Below are 21335 nucleotides of genomic sequence, written 5' to 3'. Positions count from 1 at the left end.
ATCGTGCTAGAGTCCTGCTACTCTCCGGTAGGCTCCCTTTCATGAACTGGCTGCAAAGCTGGCTCCATGGCCAATCCTCCAATTGGTTGAAGAACAGCATGCCAGAGGGGAATACTGTTGCATGATTCATAGATTCACAGAATAATGGAGTTGGAAGAGGCCTCTTAGGCAATCAGGTCCAAGGCCCTGCTCAGTGCAGGAATCCAAATCAAAGCAGATCCGACAGATGGATGTCCAATTTTCTTCTGAATGGCTCCAGCGTTGGAGCATGCACCACCTCCCAAGGCAACTGGTTCCATTGTCGTACTGATCTAACAGTTAAGAAGTTTTTTTCCTCACATATAGACTAAATCTGGCTTCCCGTAGCTTGAGGCCATTGTGTGTCCTGCACTCTGGGATGATCGAGAACAGATCCTGTCCTTCCTCTGTATCACTTTCATGTATTTAAAAAGTGTTGTCATATTTTCCCTCAGTCGTCTTTTCTCAAGGCTCTTTTAGTCTTTCCTCATAAGGCTTGGTTTCCAGCCCCCTGATCATCCTTGTTGCCTTCTTTGGAACTTTCTCGAGTTTGTTGGCATCCTTCTTAAAGTGTGATATTCAGAACTGGACACAGTACTCAAGATGAGACCAAACTAATGCCGAACAGAGGGGAACTAGTACCCCTTGGGATCTGGAATCTATGCTTCTCTTCCCTTTGAACACATGCTTTACATTAACAGGATTTTGGCCTAAGTATTCTATATGCATAATAAAAACCACTATTACTGCTAATATTGTTATTATCTTTGTCATGAAATGGTTAATAACCACGAAGAAGAAGAAAACAAAGAAGAGGAAGCATGATAACTGTGAAGGCCATCGTGGTGTAGTAGATAGACTGACTTAAGGGGCCTGGGTTCAAGTCACTACTTGGCCATGGAAAGCTGGTAACAGTCAACCACTCCTTAAAATCTCACATTACTCAGAAACCCTGTCACAGTTCCCCCTAAGCCAGAAGTAAACTGCAAGCATATAAGGCTCAACAAGAATAATACATAATGCTCATGCAGTGCACATTTCTGACTATGTTAAGTTTAGCCTATAAAACGCTGAGCTTTAGCCCAAGATCTTTTCTTCAGCTGGTTGAAATGTACTGTATTTGCCGGCGTATAAGACGACTGGGCGTATAAGATGACCCCCCCCCCCAACATTTCCACTCAAAATATAGAGTGGACGGTTCTGCTGTGGCACCGGCAGCGGCTGCCCGGGGCTCTGCCCGGGCCCGCCCTGGAAGTTCATGGCGGGCAACGAGGCCTGAGGAGGGCGAGGAGGCTATCCGGCAGCGTGCGTGCGAGCGGGCAGCTGGCTCAGTGGCGAGGAGGAGGAGGGGAAGCGGCCGGACAGGCAGCAGCAGCGGAGAAGGGGAAGTGGCTATCCAGCGGCTGGCGAGCAGCTGGCTCAGCGGCAAGGAGGGCAAGGAGGAGGGGAAGCGGCCGGGCAGGCGGTGGCAGCGGAGGAGGAGGGGAAACATATGTTATATGTTTAAGTTTTTTGTGTGTGTTGTAAGCCGCCTAGAGTGGCGGGGTATAAATGAAATAAATGAATAAATGAATAAATGAATAAATGAATGAATGAATAACTAAATAACTAAATAACTAAATAACTAAATAACTAACTAACTAACTAACTAACTAACTAACTAACTAACTAACTAACTAAATAAATAAATAAATAAATAAATAAATAAATAAATAAAGCTGTCCGGCGGCGGGCTCTGGCCGCTCAGGCATGGCCGGCTCTGCTTCCTTCCCTCCATCCGGACCGACCGCTTGCCTGCCTTCCTCCCCGACCAGCATGGCCCCACATCACTCACTCAACGGCGGCGACTCCTTCCTGGCCCAACTGAAGTGCACCCGGCATATAAGATGACCCCCCCCATTTGGAGGCATGTTTCGGGGCCAAAAAAGTTGTCTTATATGCTGGCAAATACAGTAACCTTGTGGAATTCTACTGAATCTTGTGAAGAATGGTTGCCCTTAAAATTGCTATATTACAGGATCAGGAAAGTGTAGCCCTCCACAGGCGTTGCTAGTCTACAGCTCCCATCATCCCCTGCCAGCATAGCTAATCTTCTTAGGCACCCTTCAGTCTCGAAAGACCATGATAACCCACTCTGTATGAGTGTCCTCTCCAGAGCACAGAGCCTGGGTAGAATAATATGGAAGATAGGCTGTTACCCAAGCACTTGATCCCCCCTCTCCACATTGCTGAAATGGTCCAATGGAAAGGCAAGAGCCAATACAACTGGTTCCAGCAACGACACAGGAGTTGACAGAAAAACACGAACTGCCTCTGGGACTCCGGCTCCGGATTTTGCCTTGAGGTTAACTCCTGAAGCCTTTTCCATCAGTGGATATAGCCACAAGGCAGTGGAGGTTTGAAATCAGAGTTTTCCTTCTCCTAGATGGGCTGCCTTCCAGGGCTGACGAGCCCCACCTACCCGGTCCACGTTGGAAATGTTCTTATGGCCAGCATGGCGACCTTTGTATCTCATTCAAAGTGCTACAGTGAGCACCCAGGAACAGAAAGCTATGGATTCACTCTCTCTCTCTCGCCCTGCAAACTTGGGAGGCAAATGGGACACACATGGTGTGTGCCCATATGGCTATAGAATAGTCCTGTTTTAGCTATTCTATCTTGTCTCAGCTAATGGTGCAAGATCATAGGAATTGTAGTCATGAAAAAGAAAGAAGAGCTAACACTGAGTCAAATATAAGACATATATAGTCCAACATCCTGATTTCTCACAGTGGCCAAATAGATGCCTGGAGAAACCAAAGAAACAGGATGTAACTCCAATAGCATCCCTCTATCTTGTGCTCCCATCAACTAATATACAATAAGGATGGAGACCTCACCGTGACTCATTCTTAGTAGGCAAATGAGGGGGGAGGAACTGTTTCCCCACACACACACACACCATGTGATCTCTCTGCAGGGAATTTTCTTAGGAAAAAAATTACTGGTAGAAAGTTGCCTAAATTTTGCTCATTTCTTGCATGTACTAACTGAACTCGTTGCCCTCCAGAGCAAGGTGGAGGCAAGGACTGTTTCTTTGTCAAGATTTTGGCCATTTATGCACAACATCTATGCATCAGATTGTAAATATAGTGTCTCGTGTCCTTTCCCCCCAAGAGCAAAGCACACAAGCATAACATACGAGGGGGTGCTGATAAGTATTGAACCTTAGCCAGGAAAAAAATGAGCTAGGAAGCTATAAATTGCAGGGTGTATTGGCCAATTTGTCTATATTCAATGGTGCAAAAATCAACTACCTATGATTTTAACTTAACTTTCATTTTCCAGTCCAAAGTGAACATGGCGGCACCTCCAGAAAAGTTCAACATGGAAGCGCAAAGGACCATAATCAAGTACCTGTTTCTCCAAGGGAAAGGTGCAAAGCAGATCCATGATGAAATGTCACAAACTGTGGGTGACAGTGGCCCTTCACATGCAACAGTTAAACATTGGGTTGTCAATTTTTAAACTGGCCATTTCGGTGTTGAAGGTGAGAAACTCAGTGGAAGGCCTGCTTCTGTCTCTCTGCCTGCAAATGTGAAAGCCATCCATGACATGATCATGGAGGACTGCCGAATGTCAGCCAAAAGTATTGCTATATATCTGAGAATATCACATGAGAGAGTTGGTGCCATTCTCCACAATAACTTGGAAATGAGAAAGCTGGCAGCAAAGTGGATCCCCAAACTTTTGACAACCAAACAAAAGAGGAAACGTGTGGCGTCATTGGTGGCTGTTTTGGAACATTTTGCAAGAAATGAGTCAGATTTCCTGGGCAAACTGGTAACTGGTGATGAGACATGGATCTAGTGTTATGATCCTGAGACAAAGGAACTGTCTAAGGAATGGAGGCACAGTGGTTCCCCCAGGCCAAAGAAGCTCCGAGTGCAAAGGTCGGTGCAGAATCAAATGGCAACAGTTTTTTGGGATAAGAAGGGAGTTCTGCTGCTGGACTACTTCCAACAGGGCTCAGCCCTCAATGCAAAATATTACTGTGCTTTATTGACGAAGTTGAGGCAAAACGTCAAGGGAAAACGTCAAGGAAAGCTCTCCAAAGGTATCATCCTGTTGCATGACAATGTCTCGTCACACACTGCAGGTGAAACAATGGCAAAACTGACCTCCTTAGGCTTTCAAGTGATGCCCCATCAACCCTATTCTCCTGACCTGGCTCCTTCTGACTATTATCTGTTCCCCAAGCTCAAAGAACACCTAAAGGGACAACAATTTGGGGGTGTTCTGCAGGCAATTAATGTTGCAAATGAGTGGTTACACGAGCAGTCGGAAGAATTTAATTTGCAGGGACTTAAAAAGCTGCAGGACAGATGTCACAAGTGCATTGATTTCCTGGGAGACTATGTAGAATAGTGTGGCAGTTACAGCTTCCCAGCTCATGTTTTTCTGGGAAAGGCTCAGTATTTATCAGCACCCCCTCGTAGACTGGTTGTCTGACCACTGAAGACACAAACACCTCATTTGATGCTTCTGAAAAGTCAATTTAACAAGGCAGCAGCAATGGTAGTTTCAGCTAAATTACAAGATTATGCAAGTTATGCATTCTGTCTAGTTGCTATCTGCATAAATCTGATGTCCTCTGCTTTTGAAAAGCAGCTCACACACAGCGGACTCAGAAGGACTGGCTGATAATTAAAAGGAGCTGGACAGCTCATCAGATTTTTAAATGCAAGGCAACATGAGTACAGTGGTGCCTCGCTTAACGAGCGCACCGCATAACGATGAAATCACATAGCGATCCGTTTTTTCGGATCGCTAATGCGATCGCTTAACGTTTTTTGTATAGGGCTAAATTCGCTTTGCGAAGACCGGTAAGCGTTTCGCTCACCGATCTTCGCAAAACGAAGCCCGACGATCAGCTGTTCGGCGGCCAAAATGGCCGCCGGAAGCACAGAAATGGGCCAAAATGGCCGCGCGCAGCGTTTTCGCGCCCTCGTTAAGCGAGGCGAGGGCGCGAAAATGGCTGCCGGCCATTACGAAGCTTCGTTGAACGGTGAGTATTTGGCCCATTTGGAACGCATTAAACGATGTTTAATGCGTTCCAATGGGTTTTTTTGATCCGTTCAACGATGCTTCAGCATAGCAAAGGTTAATCCGGAACGGATTAACCTCACTATGCGAGGCACCACTGTAATTTTCCGTAATTTCCACAGATTGTAATCATTTGCGCAACTGTTTGTGGGTGGGGGGGAATGGGTTCAGTGTCACTAGAAAGTATGTCCCCTCTGACAAGACCAAAAGAAAATTCTTTCCCAGAGGTGGAAAGCAAGGATTTCCATCTCTAAAGCTGTGACTACATTGGAGAGCAGAATTGGAACGTATGAGCTTTGCTGCAATTTGCTGTCCTCTGAAGATGCTGGCCAGAGACTGGCGAAACGTTAGGAAGAACAACCTTCAGAACACAGCCAAAGAGCCAGAAAAACCCACAAAAACCAATTTGATTCATAGCCTGTATTATGTCTAAAATCACAATCGATGCTCACACAGGGGCTGCAGATTGATTCGGAAGTTCACTGTTCATACTGGATGTGATGTGATTTGCATTCCAGCCCACAGACCCCACTTCCTTCCTTCCTTCCTTCCTTCCTTCCTTCCTTCCTCCCTCCCTCCCTCCCTCCCTCCCTCCCTCTGGTCCTGCCTCTGCAATCCGTTTATGGTTTTGTGTGAGAAAACTAGAGACAAGAAAGGGAAGGGAAGTAGTTATGATCCTGTTATTGACCTGTCCTCGTGCCTGAATTATTGGTAATGGTGGGGAATCCCAATGTGTTGTGTGTGCGGGCATACATTTCAAATAATGTTAGAAAATGTCCCACAAGGAAAAACAGTCAGGACTTCAAAATGTGTATGCATGTGTATATGGGTATATGCCTACACGTACATACATACATACATTGGGATTCCCCATTCTTTCTCCCTATTTGTTGACTGAATGCCTTGACTCTCATTTTCCATTTCAATTTCTGCAAAAGGTACAAAGGGCAATATGTATGTGTATACCTGCACATCCATGCATTTCAAAGTCACAACTGTTTTCTCTTAAAGTGGGATGCCCCACCTAAATACATGCCACTGTCTTTGCAGGAACATCTACAGGAGGAAAAAAACCCTCACGATTGAACCCTCCTGCCCAGGAAAAAACTGAAGCCCTCCATGGGCAGAGAAAAAAGGCGCTTTAGCATTAAATAGGCTGAAACAAGTCAGATCAGCCTTGTATGTCGTCATGCAGACACTAAAATATATTTTGAAATCATCCATTTAATGACTGGAGCAAATCCTGCTATACGTGGCCATGTCTTCACAATCGAAGGAGTTACACCCCTAAGTACTGCAGAGGTAACTGGGCAAGAAGCGACGCATGGCTTTCTTGGGCAGAAAATCAGTGCCAATTGAGAACACAGCCAGGTCCTCTCAGACTAGCGTTCCAGCTGGGAAATCTCATAAAAATGAAGATTTTCTTGTTAAGGAGAAGGCCTGAATATGATCAGAATAAGAATTTTAGAGAGTATTTGTTTCATCTGTAATATATAATACTCCTCCTTCACAGAGCGGGAGAGCTCAACTATAACTATTTATCCACCCACAACACAGCGTATGACAGCTGAAATAACGTTAGGATTTCTGTCTCTCAAAAACAGCTGCCTTGGCAAGGCCTCTCTCTGCCTCCTAACAGGGCAGTCACAGAAGGACTCACCTCTGGATCTGTTGAATACATGGCAACACAAATACCCGGCCACCAGCTATCATGACAGGGGGGCTGCGGCAGAAACCTGAGAGGAAAAGATGTTATTAACTGAGGAGGTAGAGCTCTCTGAAGTAAACAGATCCCTCGCAAATGCCCGGACTGGGAGTAGGGAGGCAAATGAGATTAACCAGGAAATCTAGTTTCCTAAACTTAATGGAAGAGGCAAATGGAGGAAAAATAGGGGTTTGGAAGGACCGCTGGAGTTGTCACACTGTGACAAAGGAATGCTGTGGGAGACCGACAGGCCTTCTGGAAAGACGGTGACCCCTTAATATAAGCTGATGGAACCCCTGTAACAAATCTTTACTCTACAACCATGATCAAATACAAAACAAGAGGACATTGTGGCTCCTAACAGGCTCATAAGAGGGCAGCAGTTCACAACTTTGGTGCTGCAAATAACCTGGACTTCAACTCCCAGAAGTCCTAGGCAAAGGGTCAGGGATTCTGGGAGTCAAAGTCCAAAAATTTGGAGGACCAGAGGTTGAAAGCACTGCACCAGGGAACAATATTGGGTGGCCCCATCTCTCAAGGAACATCTTTTCGGGTTGAGAACAAGGCCTCGCCCTTTAATCCTCCTGGTACAATATTTTATTGTATTTAATGCACCACCCTCAGTGTGTCCACCACCAAGGCAGCTCATCAGAAGTCCAAAAAGAAATTAAAATATGCTTTGATCGTAATTCAAGGGAGAGAAAGAACCTCAGTCGCGGTAGGATTTCAGATCTTCTCTCAACCAAGCATAGAGACAAAAGCTCTACCAGGAAGGAGACATATCCTCTAAAATCTACACCGTAAAGCTTGCCAAAAGGTCTTCAGCTGGTGCTTCTCTGATTTCACACTGCAACCTTTAGTTGCAGGTTCCACTTGTCATCACTGATTTAGTAAGCAGGAGAAGGACAGCATGGAACACTTACCTGAGACAACCATGGCCTCATTAGGGCCACAGGTAAAGAACATCTTGTTATCCGAGAGTCTGAAAAAGAACAGGACACACGGATCATTCTATTGTTCTTACAGCGCCCCAATTAACACTGCATCGATAATTTAACACACCTCTTCACTATTCTAACTGAAACCACAACAGATCTAGAATTCAACAGAGGCCAAATAATAATTTTGAATGTTCAGCCAGCAGGAAGCAAAAATGGAGTCAAATATTTACTTTTAAAACAGGCATCAACAGTTGCGGCCAACGTTCCTTTTAATTTTCTTCCCCCTGCTGCACAGGGGGAAGCAGGGTTTCATCCAAAACCCGGAAGGAAACAGGCAGTGACTCTGGCTGCCATGGCACCAAGATCTGTGCGCCCATGCACACCTTAGAGGTAACACTGGTTGTGGCCCTACAAATTATTTGGGCTACGATTCCCACAGCAAATGGTGAAGGATCACGAGAGTTATAGATTGCTATTGAGAGCTGTGGTTCCCAAGCTCAGGACTATGACTCCCAGAAACCTCAGTCAGCACAGCTAATAGTTAAAGCTTCTAGGAGCTGCAGTCCAAGAACACCTGGGTTACCCAAGATTGGAAACCACTGATCTAGAAGTCCAGATATTCCCCACCTCTATTTTAAAATACGCCCAATTTATTTTAAACCCAGCTCACCTCTACAGCTAGTGTACAGCACACTGGTTCTTAACCTTGGGTTACTCAAGAGTTTTGGACTGCAACTCCCAGAAGCCTTCACCACCAGCTGTCCTGACTGGGGTTTCTGGGAGTTGCAGTTCGAAAGCATCCGAGTAACAAAGGTTAAGAACCACTAGGTTAGAACACTGGCCTAGGCCCTAGGAAAATTCAAATCCCCACTTGGCTTATGAAATTCACTGGACAAACTTGGATTAATCGCCATCTCTGAGCATCACCTGCTTCACAGACTTGTTGTGAGGAGGACACCCATGTGTACCGCCCCTGAGCTTGTCAGCAGGAAGGTGGAATAGAAATGCAACAAATATATATTTAAGTATTGAGCCCAGCATGCAAAGCATGGAGATGCATCAAAGCATATTGGGAGAGACCTCATGTGATACAGCTAGGATGTCCCAGTCTTGGTCATCTTTTGCCAGGACTATGAAAGCTCCCCATCCAGTCAACAGAAGACTAGATTGACTATAAATTTATTCATTTATTTAAAATATTTTTAACCCCGCCTTTCTTCTTAAAAAGGACCCAAAGCTACTTACATCGTTAAAAGACAATACGTAAAAGCTAAAAAGAGTAAGTATACAAATATTTAAAAAGAATCAAACAAACTAAAAACGTTAAACAAAATGAACACCAAAAACAGACTCAAAGCCACAAGGCACAATACTTGATTAAAAAACCCCACTCAGACAACCAATCACTAAGGGATAGCCTGCCTGAAGAGAAACATCTTTGGCTGCTTGCGGAAGGACAGTCAAGATGGGGCCTGTCTCACATCAATGGACTACTTGGCTAGATCACATAAAAACCCATCTTGTCCAGGATTTCTTAAACCATGTTTTGTTTCAATGTTTTTTTTTCTGAGGTACTGTCAGGTCTCTTTACACAGATTTGGGGAGGTGTTGCAAAAATGCAGGGCCTGTGCTCCAAAACCCTGCAGAGTATCAACAAAACGTTGGTGCAGGTTTTGAGAGACCATTATAATTTTCTTTTCTTTTTTAATTTGTTAAAAAGTAGGCCGCTAATATTTATTTTATTTAAAATATTCTGGCCCCACCTTTCTCCTTCAAAAGAACCCAAGGTAGCTTACTCCACTGAAAGACAATATTTATAGCTGAAGACAATAAGTATAGAAATATTTTAAAGGAACAAACAAATTTACCACTCAGAAAGAGTAAACGCAAGTGTCGCGTCCAGCCAGTCTCCTTTGTTTATTTTCCCTAAACACAAGTCCACTCTCTAGATGCGTCTCCTCACTTCACGCTGCCACCAGGTATTATTCCCTCAATACCAATAGATAGATCTTAGACACGTGCTGCCAATATACAACAGATTTATTGATATTATAGATGTCAGGCAAATCACAGATGTTTAGGATTATTCATTAAATATCCTTTGATTTCACGTTGTTTGGGTGTGTTTTTAATCACTTTAATTACACTCTTTCTTAACTTTATTTATTTATTTATTTAATTTATACCCTCCCATTTAGTCAACTGACGACTCTGGGCGGCTTTCTCAATTCACTCTCCTAACTCTCTCTCTTCAATTCCCTATCTCTCACCTTTTTTCTCCAACTCCTCTTCTCTAACTGTCTAACTAACTGTCTAACTGTTCTTCTGGTTCCGCCCCTCCTGTCCTCTCATAGGCTCCTGCCCTTGAGCTCCCCATGATGGACAGGTGTGACATGGGGGTTCCGCCACAACAAGCAACACTTAAAACAGAGTCAAAGCAGTAATGCGTAATGCAAAGATCACGCTCAGACAGCCCTGCCACCGAGGAAAAGCCTGCCTGAAGAGAAAGGTCTTGGCCTGCCTGCAGAAGGACAGCAAAGTTGGGGCCAGTTTGGCCTCCTGTGGGAGGGAGTTCCAAAGTCTGGGAGCAGCGACAGAGAAGGCCCTCTCCCGTGTCCTCAGCAAACACACCTGTGAGGGTGGCAGGACTGAGAGAAAGGCCTCTCCTGATGATCTTAACACCCACTCTGGCTCATAATGGGATTTGTGCTCTATATTTGTTACAGGCTCACTGCTAGAGGGATTTTAACAAAAAACACTAAACAAACACAGTAACAACAACAAACCTGTTGTATTGCTGTAAAGTCTAACTGCTATATTTTAATGTGAGCTTTCATGGAAGACGTCCACTTCTTCAGACATAAATGAGAATACAGAGACGACATGTCATTCATACAGATTCCAAGATACGTTGACAGACTCAAGTCGCATTTCACATCTAGTAATGATGTAGGACCCCTATTTGGTATCCAGTTCTTTTCTTTTGATGCTCGGTCCTGTAAACAGCCACAGTGATTAGTGGCTACAGGAAGCTACAGCAGCAAACGACATGTGTTAATGAGTTAAGAATTCCTGGCTTTATTTTTTTGAAATTTGTTCTGTCTGTGGTTAGTTGGGAAGGAAAAATGACAGGGAGAAGCTGCAACGCACCGGATTTGAAAACGCTGCGGATCAATTACAAGACCTTGGGCATAGCTTTTGATCCGAACAGCGGAAAACAACCTGAAAGAGAACAACTCAGAAACGTAGAGCTCATCCGTCCGTTACGGGGATGGGGTGGGGCGATGTATCAACCCAAGCATTGGAAAACTTTGGTATGGGTTTTGAGAGGATAGCAGATTTCCGGGTCCACCGGTAATGGTGATTTGGATGCCCAGCCAGCCACAAAGATCCCCTGAGCGAGTGGCGACACAGACTTTCTGCCGGCCCACCTCACAGGACTGTCGTGAGAATAAAGTGGAGACAAAGGAGAGTCAGATCTGTCACCTTGAAATCCTTGCAGGAAAGGCAGAAATGTAATAAATATAGAGCACAGAACCAATGTAAACATGTAGTAAACAAATATAAGTCCCCAGTTCCTCAGCTCAGGCCTCCTGTGAAGTCCATGCTTCACAAACAACACTTTATGGGGATAAAGGCTGATGGCCACAGGCTGTGGTGCACAAATCACTCCCCCAGGAACATTATTCCCCCCCCCCCAATTCCCAGGCAAAGGTGCGTCGCTCTTTCTCTGAAAACCTGTAATTATCTTAATTGTTGGGCAGTGCAGTGGATTCAGAGACAGTCCGTTGTGCTAAGCGACAGACACACACACTTTGCTTAAGCCACGAAGATTAGCGTGTTAATACAATAACCAGCTCATTCACAAGAGAATAGAAGAAAACCTGCAAAATCAGGACGCCTGGGTTCTTAAAAAGGAAAACAAAGCCAAGAGAAAGAGGGATATTACAGATTTAGATTTCTTTATTACGATTAACGGGTTGGCGACGCTGCTTCTATGTATGTTTCTAAAAGGTCTCCTTTTTAAATATATGTTGTTGCTACCTTTTTCTCCACGTGGGACACAGAGGGTGCAATCTTGCAAACCGTGCCCCCCCCCCCGCCCTCATGATTTTATCTGCAATCTGCCCCTCCTCAGTACTCACCCCCGCGGATGATGGAAGCAGCTGAAATTCCCCAACCTAACCCGCTTGTTTCTTCCTGCTTGGGAAAGGCACCACCCTTCCTGGCTCTGACACCGCCACTTTCCCATCAGCCCTCGTGCGGCCCCTTGCCTTGCCCTGCTTTTCCCATGGCGCTGAATGGGAAGGGCGCAGGAGGTCTCCTGCCATCTGCTGGCTGCTGGGTCACATTGCAACCACTACAGGTTGCTTCAGAAAAGCCGAGGTTTCCTTTCTCCCCCCTTTAAAAAACAACGTTCTTCGCCTTTTTTTGAGGGGAGGCGCTTTTGTGGGAGGGGGGGGGCTAGGCAGCGTACAGGAGCATTATTAATTTCTGGGTTCAGCCCTTTGAAACTCGGGAAGAAGACACTTCCTCCCGGGCTTCGTGTAAAAGAATCACTTCCACATTTCTTTCCCAAGGGCATAAGAAACCTTACATTTATTAGGGAAGTGCACTTGTAACAGGAAGAGTGATAGAAATCTAAACTCGCTGGAGGTTATATGGTTGTCCTTTTCAGGAGGACGCAACAATAGGCAACTCTAAGACTAGCAATCTAAGGTTGAAGGGGAAGCCAAACCAACTACACCAGAGCACAGAGTGCTGTCCTCTGAAGATGCCCATGGCCACAGAGACTGGCGAAACGTTAGGAAGAACAACCTTCAGAACACAGCCAAAGAGCCCAAAAAAACCCCACAACAACCATTGAAGGGAAAGGTCAATGTAGGTCGGAGCAGGTGAAGGGCAGATAAAGACATTGGCAAAGGGCCTTCTCTCTTTCCTCTTTCTTATGTAAAAATATGCATCTTCTCAGGTGTGAGCTGCACACAGTCACTTCCCAAACTTTTTAACAGCAGCACCATGGGAACCCAGTGTTGTGTAGTGGGCAGGGACCTGGGAGAGTCAGGTTCTAGGCCTCAGGTAAGCCGTGCAATTAGCATGCCTGTCAAACAGCTCTGCACAGGTAGTGGAAGTCTCGGCAGGGTCTTTCTGGAAAATCTCATGTCCAGACAGATCCAGGACAAGCAGTGGCAGACCTACATTTTTGAGGCCCTGAAGCTTGAACACTTTTGGAGGGCCCCTTTGCAACTAGCAACATGATATGAATAACCACTGTTATTATGTATATATGCTGGCACTTAGCACTGATCTAGAGCCAAAACAACTTCTTTGGATTTAAATGGAAAGAAGAGACAGAACTGGGTGTCATCCACATAATGGTGACATTGAACCCCCAAAACACCAGGCAACCTCTCCCAGTGGTTTCATGTAGATGTTAAACAGCACAGGAGACAAAACAGAACCTCGAGGGACGCCCCAAAGGTCAATGGCCAGAGGGTCAAGCAGAAATCCCCCTGAGGTAAGGGTATTCATGCTGTTCAGTCCTCAAGGGGTATGTAGAGCCCACACGCACTGAGGGAAGTATGCTAGTCCTGCCCAACTCTGCTGTTGCACTGAACACAGAAACATGCTTCTCTGGGGAAAAAAAACGGAGGTTACTGTACCTGGGTGGTGTTTCTATGTGAGGCAACCCTCTCCAACTAGAATTGGGGTTCTGGCTCACATGCAGAAAGAGCAGCCTCCCTCTCTTCAGACAGCCATTTTCAGCGCAACAAGAGAGAGACTGCCAATGCACCCCCTTTGATGCTTGCAGTCCAAACTCCTCCTCAAAAACCGAATTGGGATAGTTTTGTATTTTTCTTTTCTTACCCCCGTCAGTGATACAATGCCATTTTGCAGAATTATTTCTAAAATGTCTCTACCATTTCTCAAATGTATTATTGTCATTATTGTGTATCTACAGCCTGCAACTGCCACCACTAAGGTTGGCACTAGATAGAGAGTAAAGATGGGAATATATGTGTTTGTAAACAAATATGAATATGGTTGTTGTGGGTTTTTCGGGCTCTTTGGCCGTGTTCTGAAGGTTGTTCTTCCTAACGTTTCGCCAGTCTCTGTGGCCATGGGCATCTTCAGAGGACAGCGCTCTGTCCTCTGAAGTGCTTCAGAGTGCTGTCCTCTGAAGAGTGCTGTCCTCTGAACATGTGGGCCACAGAGACTGGTGAAACGTTAGGAAGAACAACCTTCAGAACACGGCCAAAGAGCCCAAAAAACCCACAACAACCATTTGATCCCGGCCATGAAAGCCTTTAATATGAATATGAATATCCTCATACAATCGTAGAATTGTCGTAGGGTTGGGAGGGACCTTAGAGGTCTTCTAGTCCAACCCCTTGCCCAAGGCAGGAGACCTCATACCATCCCGGACAGATGGCTGTCAATTTTTTCTTGAAAATCTTCAGCAGTGGGGCACCCACAACATCAGAAGGCAAGCTGTTCCACTGCTTAATGGTTCTCACCATCAGGAAATACCTCCTTATTTCCAGGCGGGATCTCCCTCTGATGAGTTTCCACCCATTGGTTCTTGTCCTCCCCTCAGGCGCAACGGAGAATAAATGGATGCCCTCTTCCCTGTGGCAACCGTTCAGATATTGGAAGACTGTTATCGTATCTCCTCTCAGTCTTCTCTTCGGTAAGCTAAACTTACCTAGTTCTTTTAGTCATTCTTCATAGGATTTAGCCTTCAGTCCCCTCTGTTGCTCTTCTCTGCACTCCTTCCAGGGCCTCAGCATCTTTTTTATATTGTGCTGACCAGAACTGGACACAGCACTCCAAATGTGGCCTCACCAGTGCAGTATAGAGTGGTACTATCACTTCCCATGATCTTGATGCCATCCCCCTCTCGATGCAGCCCAGGACTGTGTTGGCTTTTTTGGCAGCTGCAGCACGCTGCTGACTCATCCTTAGGCGGTGGTCCACCAGGACACCTAAATCCTTCTCACAGGTTCTACTGTCAAGCCAGGTACCACCTATCCTGTCCCTGTGCATCTGGTTTCTCCTGCCTAAGTGGAGGACCTTACTTTTCCTGCCACTGAACTGCATCTTATTGGATAGGGCCCAATGTTCAAGTCTGTCTAGGTCCTTCTGAATGTTATCTTCCAAATTATTAGCAATTCCCCCCAGCTTTGTGTCATCAAAAAATCTGATGACTCCCAGCTGGACCTAATGAGGGTCTGCCCCCTGGGACTGGACCATCCACTCACAGGTCCCAGTCCCGTGAAGGTCCCTCTTTCCCTGCCAATGGCGCCCGGAGATCCGCTGTCCTCCTGCTCAGTTGGCTACTCAATAGCCATTCAGGGAGATTTGTTCTCCCGCCCCCTGTCTGGAGTGGCCACCTGAGCAAGAAGACAGCTGGGCGCCATTGGCAGGAAGAGCATAATCTTCATGGAGCAGAGTCTTGTGAACAGATGGTCCGGTCCCGGGAGGGGGGGGGAAGACCCTCATTAGGTCCAGCTTATTTACAAATACGAATATCCCCATCTCGACTTGGCTGCCAGCACAGTTACTGCTATTGCCCGTTGCAATGGCAGTACAGAAAAACCAAAATTCTTTTTTTAGGAGAAAAGAAAGTAATAAAGTGTTGACAGACCTACTGATAATATTGTTCACCATCTCAGCACATTTCTCATTCTCTGGAAATAGTTGGTGAAATTGTCACTCCTTCCATTTAATGATCTTTCCACAAACAAAGTCTTGAATTTCAAAAGGCCTTTTATGTACACATATAACTGGAGATATAAGGTTCTTTGGATGTTGTTAGGCTCCATTTCTTACTAGCTTCACCCAGGATGGATAATAGCCAGAGCCAGCAAACTTAGGTTCCACGTCCGAAGTTGTTGCATTCCACACCACAAAGATTTGTTCCTATACAAAATCAGCGGAGAAATGAAATTAAAAGTGCATGTTAATTGTTTATCCTCGTGGTGCTTATCATTTATATCCCACCTTTAAGTCAAAAAAGCTCACCCTGAAATAAAACTGTCAGTCTTAAAAGTGCCACAATATTTTGTCCTCAATTTTTTCTTTCCTCTGCTTTAATACTGTCAACCACCCTGTCTAATTCAGTGGTTCCCAACCTTGGTTCCCCGGATGTGCTTGGACTACAACTCCCAGAAACCTCCACCATCAGCTGTGCTGGGCAGGATTTCTGGGAGTTGTAGTCCAAGCACATCTGGGGAAACAAGGTTGGGAAGCCTGCTGTAATTGATCTTTATGTGATATTCTCTTTGCAGCCACTAGGTGGTGGGGCATGAATAAATATCTTTGGAGCATATTTGCTTCTAAGCATGTTTTCCCTTTCTGCAGGAGGAACAGTTATCAGGTTCAAAATCAGGCTTCTGTTCCAACAGGAAGTTTAGACAGTTAAAATAACAATTTGTTAGTTGAAAGCCCCCACTTAAAATACTTCAGGTTTTGCATACATTACTATTGCAGCAGCCATGGTGGATTTTGCGCATCTAGTTTATTTTATTTATTTGATTTATATCCCGCCCATCTGGTCTGGTCAGCACCCCATCCAGTGATTGAATTGACTTGATGCTGCTAATCAGCTGCCTGCAATGATAACCTATAGAGCCTTTTCAGGCGCAGAGAATAATATTGTCATGTCCCTTTATGAATTGGTGGCAGTCATGTGTCCAGTAGCGATGTATGGAAGTGAGAGCTGGAATTTGACCATGAATTTGACCCAACTCCAGGAGGCAGTGGAAGACAGGAGGGCCTGGCGTGCTCTGGTCCATGGGGTCACGAAGAGTTGGACACGACTCAACAACTAAATAACAACAACAATGTGTACTTGGGCTGCATAGACCTTAAGCCAATTTGGAAGCTCCTGGACTCCTTCCAAACCTCCTCCCAGCTCTCCTCACCCCCAATTTCAGCCCAAATTGGCAAATTGGCACTCCTGGAAATACGTAGGAATGGAATGGCAAATATTCTCTAAATCAGCCATTCTCAATGAGGGCAAATGGCTTACGGGCACAGTCTGAAAAACTTTCTATTCTATTTTTCTGCTCATCTGTTCATGTTATAGCCTTGCTTGACAGGGGGCTCTGGGAACATAGCGGTGGGGGCAGTGGGTGGGGCAAAAGACTTGAGACTCAGACTTGAGACTTGGGACTTGCTCCCAAAGACTCAGATTCAGACTTGAGGCTTGGACTGGAAGCCTTGACAACATCCCTGGAAGCCACTGAGATCTTCACATGAGGAACGCAAAGGCTAAATAAAGAACCTAATGTCCGAGGCCCCAGCTGTAAATGTGTTTGGCCCTGCATGTGTACAATGCTCATACATTCAGGAGTCTTGATAATGCAGACCCATAACTTCATGAGCACTGTAAGCCTGTTCAGCTGAACATGCTTAGAGTCTGCTTCAGAATTTAGTGTTTTTCATGTGAAGTTCTCAATGACTTCTGAATGGGGAAGGGGGTCAGGGGTTAGGGTTTACATGCACATCTCCATGTCCACTATCCTTTCATCCTAGTTAATCCAGCATTCTGTTTCCACAGCAGTGAACCAGTTGCCCAGGAGAGTCTCACAAGCAGGACAGGGGCACATTAGCACCCCATACTTGTGTTCCCCACCAACTGGCATTGTGAGGCCTCCAGCCTTGGCTACTAGAAGATATATGTAGACATCCTGATTAGTTGCCATTGAGAGCTTTATATATTTTATGCAAACTACAGTATTAAGTATATTACCCAATATGGTGTAGTGGACAGGACTAGGACTCTGGAGACCAGGGTTTGAATCCCTGCTCAGTCACGGAAACTCACTGGGGAAGTGAAATCACTTCTTCAATATCTCACTTGAAAGTCCTATTAGGGTCCATCTGACCATCAAGTCAGAACGAAACCGCTATAGGTTGGTTCTGACTTGATGGTACATAAAATTAAACATATCAGTAAGATGTTTGTAGAGCCTGCATTGATAGTCCTAGTTCTGTGGGTTGACCACATACATCCATTTCAGCCTTGCAAAAACACAATGCACCACTGCTTCTTATTTATTCCGTCTTGAGATACAGTAGTGGTCATCTCCTTCTGCAAAGTGCAAAGCACGTCAGGATTGTCCAACCTTGGACAAATCAGGTCTTGAGGAGAAGCAGATCACCTTGGATCTTGGTCTTTGCTTCCTCACCAAAATAAAAAACATCTGTTTTGCATATTTTCCTTTCAGGTACATACCTGCTGCAGCCTAACACATCGGGAAGGCATCAAGGCAGGGCAGGGGCAGGGCAGGGGAGAGTAAAGACGTACAGCTCAAATGCAAAGTGTGAACTTGAGAAATGCACCCTCATATGGCACCCTCTGGGGTGGAGGTTGGGTGTTACTTCTTGCTGATCATGCATATAAAGGCAGCCTGGGTTTTCCCCTGGGGAATACTGTGCCAAGACATGTCCTGAAGGCACATGATGCATGGAGGAAAGCAAAGGCTGGGATTCATCTGTCCTGGATCAGACACTGCTTGAGAATAATATCCACTACAAAGAATGTGGGAAAGTCACTTTTTAGACTACAACTCGTACAACTGTAAATTCTGTTTTGTTGTTGTTCAGTCGTTAAGTCATGTCTGACTCTTTGTGACCCCATGGACCAGAGCATGCCAGGCCCTCGTGTCTTCCACTGCCTCCTGGAGTTGTGTCAAATTCATGTTGGTCACTTCGATGACACTGTCCAACCATCTCGTCCTCTGTCGTCCCCTTCTCCTCTTCACACTTTCCCAACATCAGGGTCTTTTCCCGGGTGTCTTCTCTTCTCATGAGATGGCCAAAGTATTGGAGCCTCAGCTTCAGGATCTGTCCTTCCAGTGAGCACTCAGGGTTGATTTCCTTCAGAATGGATAGGTTTGTTCTCCTTGCAGTCCAGGGGACTCTCAAGAGTCTCCTCCAGCACCACAATTCAAAAACATCAATTCTTCGGCGATCAACCTTCTTTATGGTCCAGCTTTAACTTCCATACATCACTACTGGAACACCCATAGCTTTGACTATGTGGACCTTTGTCAGCAAGGTGATGTCTCTGCTTTTTAAGATGCTGTCTAGGTTTATCATTGCTTTCCTCTCAAGAAACAGGTGTCTTTAATTTTGTGGCTGCTGTCATCATCTGCAGTGATCACGGAGCCCCAGAAAGTAAAATCTGTTACTGCCTCCATATCTTCACCTTCTATTTGCCAGGAGGTGATGGGACCAGTGGCCATGGATCTTAGGGGTTTTTTTTTATTGAGCTTCAGACCATTTTTTGCACTCTCCTCTTTCACCCTCATTAAGAGGTTCTTTAATTCCTCCTCACTTTCTACCATCAGAGTGGTATCATCTGCATATCTGAGGTTGCTGATATTTCTTCCGGCAATCTTAATTCCATTTTGGGATTCATTCAGCCCAGCCTTTTGCGTGATGTATTCTGCATATAAGTTAAATAAGCAGGAAGACAACATACAGCCTTGTTGCACTCCTTTCCCAATTTTCAATCAGTCAGTTGTTCCACATCCAGTTCTAACTGTTGCTTCCTCTCCCACATATAGATTTCTCAGGAGATAGATAAGGTGGTCAGGCACTCCCATTTCTTTAAGGACTTGCCATAGTTTGTTGTGATCCACACAGTCAAAGGCTTTTGCGTAGTCAATGAAGCAAAAGTAGATGTTTTTCTGGAACTCTCTGGCTTTCTCCATAATCCAGCACATGTTAGCAATTTGGTCTCTAGTTCCTTTGCCCCTTCCGTTACCAGAGGTAAATTTGTTTATAAAGTTTGCTAGTCCACTGTCTTGGAAAATGGAATATTAATGATGTAAAGAAAGGTATATGAAAGAGCTCAGATAAGTCACAAACTTCTATACTGTTATAAGGTTCAGCCCTACCATTGGACAGGTTGAGGTACCTATATTGGGCAGCTGATCTGGACAGCAGAAAGTCCTAAAAGGGCAGGCAGTTGTTACTTGTTTACTTCCTTACTGCTGTATTTTTATCATTTACTTTACTTTATTTAGACCCATACCCCACCCCTCTAGACAAAGTCTACTCGGGGCGGCTGATATGATATGAAGGAAGAGGTGATGATGGCTTTTTCTGCCTTGTGGGCCAAAAACCTTAGCCAGCTTTGGGTACCGCACCTTGCTTTTTCAGATGGAAAAGTGTTATTTGCTGTTCTGCCTCAGGCAGCGAAATGTCTCGGGCAAACCCTGATTATAATCACATGCATCATTTGAAAGAGATGTGGCACACACATATCATTGCCTGGACTTGGAATGTCTAGATTGTCACAAGCTATTTTAAAATCTGCCCCAGAACAGAAGTGAAAGTGGTCTGTTGAAACTTGTAAGTACTGTTTTCCAAGACAGCTATGACATGGGCGACCGAATGGTCCCATTTTTCCTACACTTTCTATCTCACCACATTCTTTGTGAAGATACATTTTTCTTCTTTAAAAATTGTTTAAAATATATTTTTAAATGTCCTTATCAATGTAAATTGAAATCCCAATGCTTTTAACCCCATATTTGGCAGCACGGGGATCATGGAATATGTTTGTACTTTTCGTTGCAGGGCAGACATTTTGTTACATGACGTGGAGTAGCAAATGGTTCCTTCCCTTCCCTTCCATCTCCCAAATCAAAGTGCAAATATCTAGGTTTGGACTAATTATTCTAACCTCTGAGGCAAAAATAAAATAAAATAAAATAAAAATCCTCAGCAGCTTCTTCCCATCCATGGCAACAGAAATACACTCATAAAGTATTGAATAACTGGACAGTTTATTCCCCACTCACAATACCCAAGATCACAGCCTTTTCCTAACTTTAAAGCCAGCCACGGATATAGCCCCAAACACTTGCTGTCTGAGGTAAAAATGACCCTTTGCCCCTCTAATTCTGCATACAGAAATTAAAATACTATTTCCCCCTGGGGAAGCTAAAGCAATTAGGACAATGTAAACCTCTGTTCTACCCCAGATAGAATTCAGTTTTTTTTAATTTACAGTTTTACAGTGTAGTAAAGACATTAACAATGCTGTGTGAGATATTGAGAGGATGTAAAATGGTGTGTAGCATATCCATTCCCCCCGTGTTTATTTTGTTGCTCCAGCTTTTGTTTTAACTTGTGTATCACTTCATAAGGCTATTTCGCCCCACCTCAGACTTTATATGGTCTTCTTCCTCTGATCACAACACATCCTGCAATCTCAAGAGGCGGATGTGGTCACCTTAAATTTTGTTTTCTTTTCATGCCAGCAACTTTCCCCTTTTCTTGGCTGAATATTTAGTAGGCCAGTGAGTCTTCTGCAGGTTGAGAAACAACTGAGTCTGTTCCTTCCTGCTTGATGAAAAGAAAACAAAAAACCCCATTACAGCTAATCTTTTGCTGTCATGATGCAACACTCTTATAAGTGTGACACATTTCCTCACTGATCTTAAAATGTCCTTCGCTTCCACCAGAGTCTAATCTGGCACACTTAGGAACCCAGGTGGCTCATTGCAACAGGGCTAGGATGGCCAAATGGCAACCTGCCACAATTTTTAACCTGGTCCTATCAA

The 21335-nt window shown here is 44.8% G+C and overlaps 1 protein-coding gene across 4 annotated transcripts in view; it reads right to left on the bottom strand.

Moving 5' to 3' along the window:
- Window positions 1-12075, bottom strand: part of FLOT1 (flotillin 1) — a 31163-nt gene extending 19088 nt beyond the window's left edge. For 3 of the 4 annotated variants that reach the window (XM_020813727.3, XM_020813729.3, XM_072989110.2), the window contains exons 1-3: window positions 11895-12075; window positions 7732-7790; window positions 6764-6839 (exon numbers count right to left, since the gene is read on the bottom strand). In XM_020813727.3, coding sequence (XP_020669386.2) covers window positions 6764-6839; window positions 7732-7790; window positions 11895-12001 — 242 coding nt within the window. In that variant the 5' untranslated portion in view covers window positions 12002-12075. Of the gene's footprint in view, window positions 1-6763; window positions 6840-7731; window positions 7791-10535; window positions 10597-11894 lie in introns of those variants that run through there. The other variant, XM_078388694.1, reaches the window with a different exon arrangement.
- Window positions 12076-21335: the final 9260 nt, after the last annotated feature.

This window comes from Pogona vitticeps, chromosome 2, assembly GCF_051106095.1.
Source record: "Pogona vitticeps strain Pit_001003342236 chromosome 2, PviZW2.1, whole genome shotgun sequence".
Classification (NCBI taxonomy): Eukaryota; Metazoa; Chordata; class Lepidosauria; order Squamata; family Agamidae; genus Pogona; species Pogona vitticeps.
This window is presented reverse-complemented; position numbering and strand designations above follow the sequence as displayed.